This window comes from Acytostelium subglobosum (assembly GCF_000787575.1).
Source record: "Acytostelium subglobosum LB1 DNA, scaffold: scaffold28, whole genome shotgun sequence".
Taxonomy (NCBI): domain Eukaryota; phylum Evosea; class Eumycetozoa; order Acytosteliales; family Acytosteliaceae; genus Acytostelium; species Acytostelium subglobosum.
The window spans coordinates 318,544-328,215 of NW_012236505.1; the positions used below are offsets into that span (position 1 = coordinate 318,544).

General features: G+C 47.2%; 5 protein-coding genes across 5 annotated transcripts; 3 read left to right on the forward strand and 2 right to left on the reverse strand.

The window, feature by feature from the left end:
- Positions 1 to 1,512: 1,512 nt before the first annotated feature.
- On the forward strand, positions 1,513 to 3,060 carry SAMD00019534_107030 (hypothetical protein; the record flags this gene model as incomplete). The annotated part of the gene is made up of 1 exon (XM_012894138.1): positions 1,513 to 3,060. One exon carries the CDS (start codon positions 1,513 to 1,515, stop codon positions 3,058 to 3,060), a length of 1,548 nt encoding a protein of 515 aa, XP_012749592.1.
- Positions 3,061 to 4,458: 1,398 nt separating this feature from the next.
- On the forward strand, positions 4,459 to 6,198 carry SAMD00019534_107040 (hypothetical protein; the record flags this gene model as incomplete). Its single annotated transcript, XM_012894139.1, has 3 exons — positions 4,459 to 4,495; positions 4,581 to 4,813; positions 4,885 to 6,198. The coding sequence occupies 3 exons, from the start codon at positions 4,459 to 4,461 to the stop codon at positions 6,196 to 6,198; spliced, it is 1,584 nt and encodes a 527-aa protein (XP_012749593.1).
- A 54-nt stretch (positions 6,199 to 6,252) lies between these two features.
- Positions 6,253 to 6,423, reverse strand: SAMD00019534_107050 (hypothetical protein; the record flags this gene model as incomplete). The annotated part of the gene is made up of 1 exon (XM_012894140.1): positions 6,253 to 6,423. The coding sequence occupies one exon, from the start codon at positions 6,421 to 6,423 to the stop codon at positions 6,253 to 6,255; it is 171 nt and encodes a 56-aa protein (XP_012749594.1).
- SAMD00019534_107060 (hypothetical protein) lies at positions 6,320 to 8,086 on the forward strand (the record flags this gene model as incomplete). The annotated part of the gene is made up of 1 exon (XM_012894141.1): positions 6,320 to 8,086. The coding sequence occupies one exon, from the start codon at positions 6,320 to 6,322 to the stop codon at positions 8,084 to 8,086; it is 1,767 nt and encodes a 588-aa protein (XP_012749595.1).
- Positions 8,087 to 8,883: 797 nt separating this feature from the next.
- On the reverse strand, positions 8,884 to 9,210 carry SAMD00019534_107070 (hypothetical protein; the record flags this gene model as incomplete). The annotated part of the gene is made up of 1 exon (XM_012894142.1): positions 8,884 to 9,210. The coding sequence occupies one exon, from the start codon at positions 9,208 to 9,210 to the stop codon at positions 8,884 to 8,886; it is 327 nt and encodes a 108-aa protein (XP_012749596.1).
- Between the last annotated feature and the right edge of the window lie 462 nt (positions 9,211 to 9,672).

A 9,672-nucleotide genomic window follows, 5' to 3' on the forward strand; every position in this document is an offset into this window, starting at 1 on the left:
TAGTAGTAGTAGTAGTAGTAGTAGTAGTAGTAGAGTGGTAGTAGTAGTAGTAACAGTTAAGGAGAATGAATAGAATGTGGACAGACAGATGTGTAGATGGCGATTGGAGATGGTGATGATTAGGTAATGGAAGGTGATGTGCAATGGCCCCGGCGGGTTGGCTTTGGCTCAGTGTAACAATGGCTGAACTTAATGATATTTTGAGATTGGGGGGTGATCAAACAGTGGCACTGGCTACGGGTCCTGTTTTGATCAATCACTTGATTGGGTGATCGTGTTGTGCGTGTGTGATGTGGTTTGATGTTATCTTGTCTTGTCTTTGGTGATGTATGTTCTTTGATTGATTGAATGAGATGAGATTTATATTTATATATGTATGTATAACTACAAAGAGATAGATAGGAGGTAAGTTAGAGTGTGACTTTTTAGGAATGAGCAATGAGGATTGACATGTTGGATTGATCATTGAGCAGGGATCAGGTGAAGAGACAGGACTTAGGAACCTACTTTATAAAATAATTAGGAAGAGAAGTCCTTCCTTTCTCTTTCCCATTGAGGCAAGCCCTCTCTCCTCTTAGTATTGGGCGCGGTTTGTTTGTTTGATTGTCGCTGCAAGGTGTTGGGGTGGAGTGAGTGTCACTCAATCAATCAATCAATCCACCCTCACTCACTCATTTAAACACTTCGCGAGGCGAGTCAAGACCAATCACCCAACATTCTACTCCCGCTATAAATCGGATTGGTGGAGACTACGACGACGGTGGTTGACGTTTGTTGTTTGTTGTCCTTGGGTGATGACGGAGTAAAACTATTGGCTGGCATCTAGGGACAACAGACAGAAAGTTGGGCCGGCATATTATTGACATTGGTGTGGTGGCAATGAGCGAATCAAGATCCAGGCCAGCCATCGTTGCGAGGAGGCACACGTTGAGATTTTTGCATCCACCAGCTGATCTTCATTCTTCATTTGCCTTGTCCACAGTCTCTTTGTGTTTTCTACGTCCATTCCTTCATTTCTTCATTCATCCATTCAATCTGTCGCGTCTAGGGGGGGTGAGAGAGAGACAGACACCATTGATTGGGGAGGTCGGCCCACGACACACACTTGAGAATCTCGATCATGCCCTCTCTGCGTGATTCATTCGTCATGGTTATCCATTAACTGTATGTGGAGCGATGTTATGATTTTTTTGCAAAGTCCAAGGCAATGAGTGACTTTTTTGATTGGTTACCCGCACTCTGACTGGCTGATTATTCACCCCATCAGATCATCTTGGTCATTGCCTGGTCCTCAGCCCACCCCATCACGACGTATTTCCTTCGTGTTCCTATGCGCGCTCCCAACCCCACTCTGATGCAGGGTCCACCAAAGACCACACAATCAGGACATTGATTGCAATGAATGAATGACTTAATGACTTGGTAATTACACGTGTACAACATCATCAACTTTACAACTTACAAAGATACATACAATACATACATTACATACATACATATATACTTTGAATAATGAAGATCGCAGTTGTAGGAGCAGGCATATCTGGAATGTCGGCAGCATACTTGCTGGCACAGGGTGGACATCAGGTCACGGTGTATGAGAAGGGCGACTATCTAGGAGGACATACTAATACGGTGGATGCGACATTCGAGGGCGTTGGAACGGTCAAGGCAGACACAGGCTTCCTCGTCTACAACGAAGAGAAGTATCCCAACTTGATGCGACTGTTCCGCGAGCTGGGCATCGAGTCTGCAGACTCTGACGTCAGTTTTGCCTACTCGCTTAACGCCCGCGGCAGCCAAGATGGCGCGTCGCAGAGCTCGCGTGGCGAGGTCGAGTGGGGCTCGGATGGCGCCAAGACTGTATTTGCGCAGCTGAGCAACATCTTCCGTCCGTCGTTCTGGCGTATGCTCACAGACATGGCGCGCTTCCATCGCGAGGGCCCGCTCACGATGCTCGAGCCCGAGAAGTACAACGCCATCACAATTGGCGAGTACCTCAAGATGAACAACTACTCGGAGGCTTTCAAGAACTACTACCTCGTGCCAGTCATGTCTGCGCTGTGGTCCACATCATTCTCGGCGACACTCGATCAGTTCCCGATCCTTACACTGGCGCGCTTCTTTGCCAATCACGACATGTTCCGTATCTTTGGACGACCACAATGGAAGACGGTGCGTGGTGGCAGCTATCTGTACATGGAGCGACTGCGCGAGCGAATCGTGGCGTACGAGGGCTGCGAGGTGCGACTGTGCCAGGAGGTCAACAGCGTGATGCGAACCGACGACTATGTAGACATCACCGTGACTGACTCACCGACACCAGAGCGCTACGACTATGTTGTGATGGCGTGCCACCCACCCGAGGCACTGTCCATCGTGGACGCGATCACCAAGAACGAGCACGACGTCCTCTCACTGTTTGAGTACACGCCACACACTGTCTATCTGCACTCTGACGCGCGTCTGATGCCCAAGCGTCGCGCCATCTGGGCCAGCTGGAACTACCTCTACGATGACGCGTCGAGCACAGAGAACGCCGTCTGCGTCACATACTGGATCAACCGTATCCAGCCTTGGCTCGATGCCACCACCACGCCACTCTACGTCACGCTCAACCCCATTGTGCAGCCAGCGCCAGAGCTCGTGCACAAGGTGATTCACTACGAGCATCCACTATTCACCAGCCAGAATGAGAACAATCGCCAGCTGCTGGCATCGATCCAGGGCGTGCGTCGCACCTTTTACTGCGGCGCCTACAGCGGCTTTGGCTTCCACGAGGACGGCATCACATCGGGCTTGCTGGCGGCGCAGGGTGTGGACCCTGCCCTCACAGATATTTGGAAGGTCGATGTCAGTCGCTATGATGCAGTTCCAACTTCATCTGCTTCACTGGTGCCTTTGGCCTCCTCAAAGCCACAGCCCCAGCCTGGCGCTGGCACTGGCAACAAATGGCTAAGTCTGGCTGGATTTACATTCATCTGTGGAATGCTCGTATTTAAGAAGGACTTGTCATTCCTCTCTGGTTGGTTGGACAAGTTTGATAAGATGTTGTACTAAATAGTCCCTTAATAATATACATTAGCGCAGAAGAAGTCCATTAGATAGACATTCTTTATTTATATTGCTACGACGTATTTGGTTGGCAGAATTTCAATCATTGTGATGTGGAGGAGGAGGTAATCCGGCATTGCGGATGACTTCCAAGGCAGCCTCCAGGTGCACTCTTAGAGTGTCTCTCTCTTCCCTCACTGAATCTCTTTCCTCTCTCGCGGCATCTATCTCCTCTCTTTGACATGGTCATAAAGACTTCAACATACAACGGTCAAGTAAGGGATCATTCCTTTTTGTATCTAAATATAGATCAAGATGATCATATACATAAATAGACATTATCGTTGGACTCCTTTGGACTTGTTGGTGTTGTGTCGTCGTCGTAGTGAACAGACACACTCAAGATCATGGGAACATTGGAATGGTCAACATCCAAGGTTTACATCTGTCTTTTGATCGGAAACAGTGCTGTTTGTGCGATCAGTTCAAAATTAGCCTCTACTTGAACTTTCACACACACGAATGTGATCGAATGACAAATCTCTGTTCCCCCACGCACCAAATGGTGCATCTTGGACCTCTGGAAGGATGATAAGTGTGTGGCTATCTAAACAGGGTCCTGATCATCATCTATCAGTTCTTGATAGCATTCCAAACTGCAGACTCAACAACAACTACTTACAGATAATATATTTAATTAATAATCATAATTATCAGTGATATTATTTATAGACCGATACTAATAACAACTTAAATCATAATCGACAACAACAAAGGCAGCATCATTTTTAAAAAGCACAGCTCATCCATCAATCAATCAATCAATCAATCAAACCATTCACCCATCACTTCACTTGTTGTCACATTAGTATAATACACCAACAAACGAACATCGATCGTTCACACACTTGATTGATTAACATCAACTCTTTAAACAATCAATCAGCCACTACCACCTTATCTTAATAATCAATCAATCAAGCCCACCCCCACCCTTGGTCCACTCTCCGACACACTTCACTCCATCACTACCATTCACACACACTCCCAAAGTATTCCCGCGCAACGAGCACCTTTCCAACCACCTTCACTTTATCCATCCATCCATCCATCCATCCTTCCTTCACTCTCATTGCGATCTGCTCAATTCTATTCTACTCTACTCCATCTGCAACATCATCACATACACATCTAACAACAGCATCATCAACCACCCATCAATCAATCAATCAATCAAACAATCAATCAATCCATTAATTGCATCATAATAATAATTGTAATAATAAGTTGACAGTTAGTTAGTTAGTTAATCAATTAATATAACATTTTGTTGGAGAGGGTTGAGATAAAGTAGGAATAATATAATATATTACACAAGACCATTGAGCGAGTAGGCAGGTCATTATGGTCAATCATCTAGAACTATCAACTTTCGAGCATAGTATGTCGTGCGATTGACTTCGCGTCAAAGTCGGAAAATGAATGTTCAAAGCTAACTCAATCAATCAAACAATGAATGGATATAGATTACATTGAAGAATGGATACAGAGCAAGTATTCACAATGGGCCGAGAGCTTACAATTCAGAGGATATGTCATGACCAAGAAGAAGTCAGATCTTAAGTGGTCCTCTTCAATCTTGGCTCTGACAAGCTATCATCTTATACTCTTCTCCGAGGGCAAGGACATGACGCGCAAGGCACCAAAGATCTACCACGTCTATGATATTAAACAGTTGATAAACAAGGTCGACAATGTAGTATGTACTGACCAGTAGATGACACCCGCGCGCGCGTGCAGTCACTGACACTGACATGCCCAATCAATTAGCTCGCAATTGTATTACAGAGAGGAAAGCAAAAGTCCAAGCTAAAGGTCAAGACAGAGTGTTTGGAACAACTGTTTGTGGCCGTGCGAAGATTGAAGCAGATACAGCATGGAGATCATTGTGCAGCTGAACTCACTATCACTATCAAGTCCAATGTTGGTCTATTACAACGTGGTACAGGTGGCAACGGCGCCAACAACAATGGCACTTCAAATGGCAATGATACAACTTCATCATCAACATCATACACTATTGACACATTCATGGACTCTTATCGTGGATGGTGCAGTTACTATCTGTCGACGCCAAACCCAACGATCACTGGACTGCTGGCCAAGTTGTACGCGGATGGAAATCGCGAGCTTGACCTCACCGGCGACAATGTTCAGGTGTCAGAGTTCTCTGACATTGACTACGACCTCATCCCCCTGTTCAACGCGCTGATGCACGACCATTACTTTATTGGCCTGACAGTGCGCGACATCAAGAAGGATGCCACAATGAAGGCGCTAGCCGCCACCGTGCTGCACAACTCGCATCTCAAACGTCTGTCGGCCAAGCACTGCGTCAACGAGGCGATGCACCACCTGTTCCTGTCGCTGTCGCTCAACAAGCGCAGCGCCATCCAGATTCTGGACGTGTCGGACGACCCCCTGTCCAACAAGGCGACGACATCGCTCATCGCCTGCATGATGCAGTACCAACACGCACTCATACATCTCGATCTGTCCAACTGCAACATCCCACCCAAGCAGCTGTCGCTGCTGTTTGAGGCGCTCGAGCGCAACTTTGGCATGTCACTCACGATCGAGCTGCTCAACGTCTCCAACAACAAGTTTGACGAGCAGACCAACGCCGCCTTTGCCAGCTGGATCATCAAGTCGCAGGGCCACTCCAAGCTGAAGCATCTCCTGCTCAACGGCACAGGCATCTCGGCGTACAGCTTCTACTCGCTGAGGCATCTGGCGCGTCTGGAGCACCTTGACGTCAGTAACAACAAGCTGGAGCTGGGTGGTGACCTCGAGAAGCTGCTGGCGGTCCTGTCCACACAGACACTCTACCGCCTAGAGTGCAACAACTGCCACATCAGTAAGATGGTGGCGGCAGTCATACTGATCAAGATGTCTGAGAAGAAGGTGTCTGTGCATCTCGAGCTTATGGGCATGACCCTGACCACCGCCGACGAGAGCTACGAAGACTTCTTGGACGCCCTGTGTCTGTTCCGCGAGTCTGAGAACTCAATCAAGCGACTGAACCTAAAGCAGCTGCGCGGCACCGAGAAAGACAATCCTCTCGTTGCTCCAGGTGTTGGCTGACGTCAAGGTGAACGAGCTCATCTTGGACGGGCTCGCAGTGGCCAGCGCGCTGACTCAGTCTGACGAGTCTGCACCAGAAGTGGACAAGGACAAGGAGAGTCGGCTGATGGGCGCAAGTTCTATGGGCAGCGGTGGAGGCGCCAACATACCAACATTTGGCGGCTTTGGTGGAAACAACAGCAGCAGTGGCTCAACGCCAAATGGTGCGCCACCCTCTGGTAACATTGTAAATAACAGGCTGGTGTTCAACCTGTCGACCAGCTTCGATTTGAACGACCCGAGCGATGAGTCGGGCTCCGACTCGACGTCCAAAGAAGACGACGACACCCCTGGCTCCACCAACGTGCCACCCCTGGAGCATGTGTTTGTGGACGCCGCTGCCGGCCTTAGTAATAATCAACCGTTCAGCGCATTATTCACCAAGAGTCTCCAGAAGATCTACATGAATCCATCGTTGCGCACACTAAGTCTGGCGAACATTGGTCGTGGCGAGATCATGATGCTGCTCGGTTGCTTTGCAAAGAACTCGGCAATCACCTCGCTCAACCTATCCAACAATGCTCTGGGCGACCAAGGTGCCGCGCTGCTCAGCACGGCACTCATGAGCAACAGGAGTCTGCTCACGATCAATATCGACTCCAACGACATGACCAACGTCGGTTGGAACCACATTCTGACGGCCCTCACCGAGATTGGCAAGTCTATCATCAAGGAGTCACCATCCATCCCACTGACAACTTGGCTACCACGTCTGCACTCGATGGTATATCCACGACACGACTTTGAGCGACTGATCGTTGCCACAGACAGCACTACCCGCCGTATGGATTACTATATTCTGTTGGCTCGCCTCAACACGGCGCTGGTCAACAATGGCAACCTGTACTACAATGATACCCGCAAGTACCATCCGAACCGCCTGCCTCTTGGCTTTACACATGGCACCAGGCCCGAGACCTTCTTCCCACCTACACCCACCGTGCTTTATCCACGCACTGCCATGCCGGCAGATGTACTGGCATCTCTCAAGATCAAGATTGAACCGCCACGCAACGTACAGACGAACAACGCAATCTCGACTATCGCGCACTTCCTCAAGGGCAGACCCAAGCCCAGCACCTCGCCACTCGCCAACTCGTCCAGCTCCTCGTTGTCGGCCTCTAAACGGGCTGGCAACAAAGAGACTGGGGCCTCTGACGAGTCACCGAGTGTCTCGCCAAATCCCAAATCCCATGCCAATGAGAGGACTTCGCCAGTGCCCTTCAAACTGGGCACCAGCAGCTCGCCAAACACCCTGACTCCCAACACCATCTCGCCAATCTTTGTCACGCCAATGACCATCTCACCCAACACACTGTCGCCACTCTCCATCGTCTCGAGACCCAAGAGCATGGCCTATCCTCTCATCTCACTCCACACCCCAGATCCCAACTCGACAACATCATCCACATCGACATCAACGACTACCACAACCCTTGGAGTGACGAGCAACAATGTTGGACTGGGTCGCACCGAGAGAAAGATGCAGCTCAACTACACGCCCGTGACAGAGGAGCAAGTGTTTGACGCCATCGCCAACCTAGAGACAGCAACCACCTACTGTCTAAGCAGCTGCTCGCCAACACCACCCAAGTCACCACGAACGGTGACCGCAGGCAACGTCGTACTAAACATCAGTGCCTCGCCATCAGACGACGAGTCATCACCTACCAAACCTGGCGATCATGACAATGGACGCAAACAAGCAGTACTACAAACATTGCAAGCACCAGTATTCACCAGGACGCGCAGCCAGAGTATGATTGAGGCGACCAGCCTCCATCACTCAACCACCTCTTCAGACCAAGTGCAATCATCATCCACCTCATCACTCTCATCACTAGAGTGATCAGGCCAACGAACTATTTATTAATAAACTCATTGAGGTGTGTGGATGGCTCGTGTGCTGGCGCTGCTTTGTCGCTGGCGCTCACATTAAGTCGCTATCGCGACTGCATTTCTCACTATATGTAGTTTCAATTCTGTCAATGCTCTGTTAAATCTCTTATATTATATTTTTATTATTATAGTTAATAAGTTAATTAAGTTAATAGAAATAATGGAAAAGTAAAGTTTCAATGCTCTGTTAAATCTCTTATATTATAATTTAATTATTATAGTTAATAAGTTAATTAAGTTAATAGAAATAATGGAAAAGTAAAAATAATAATAATAATGGGTTCTGGAACTTTCAACATAACTTCTTTATTCTGTCTTGAATGATGTTTCAGTGCTCTCTGGAACTAACAAACAAAACTCAATTTTGAAGGAATGAAAGTAAGTGATATAAAGAATTATTATCTTTCTAATAAATATATAATGGCAAAGAAGGAACAAACAGCAGAGGAGATACAGAAGAGTATTAACGAACAATTGGTTCTATTACAAAAAGCCAAGGAGAAACAAACATCGATAGTACATTTTGGAACCAACCCTGAACCTTTTAATCTTGCTACAATTAAGTTGCTTGTAGATCAATGTAAACAGGAAAGTGATTGGGCCAATGTGACCAAATACATCCAACAATATTTTATCAAGTTGAAGACTCAATTGTTGGTTGTGATGTACATCAGTCCCAAGAAAAGTGGGGAAAAATTAATAACATTTTCTTGGGAAGATTGTAAAAAGAAACTTTTTTTTAAAAGATCATTGTGTGACAATCTCAAAGACAAAGTATTCAACAAAGGAATGGAATGCTGATACAGATGATTTGAATGTATCCACTTCTTCCACTGGAGCACCATCGTAGTCATGTGGATCGAACATGATGATTGGTCGACCTACCTTGGTGAACTTGCCCGATCGGAACAACTTCTTTGGGTACTCTAAGACTACCTCAATCCTTGCGTTGGCGCCATGTCTATTGAGGCTATTACTGTACTTCTGGGCCATCCGTTCGATCTGCTCTCTGGTGTAGTTACCAGTGTATTTGATCACCTCTACTAACTGGTTGGTCAATCTGTTACCAATCATTCTCGTAGTTCTAGTCATTGTATGTAATTAGACAAGATATTATTTTTGTTTATATCACTTTGAGTTCATCAACTGTTTGTGAATGTAGCCTTGAGTGTGTCTGCTGAGTGGGGGTCAGGGAAGTCTTTCATGGGCTATAACTTCATCAGAGCGCTGAGCCAAGGCCACTTCGACGAGCGCTTGTTTGAAGAGAAGGTATCAAAGGATGACTATTTCAAGGGTATCAGCATGGAGGATATCAAAAGAGCCCTCACATCACTCAAGATGAAACACTCCATCAATCTGGATCTGTGCCCATATCGTGGTACCTCTGCGTCTTCTACATCTCAATGGATCTCCATCATCTGTACTTCACTCTACCGTCTCATTCTCACTCAGCTCAAGCAAACCTTTGAGGCAACTCTCGTCGTCCACTCCTTTGAGGAACTCATAACGTTCGCACCCCAGATCAAGCAATGCTTT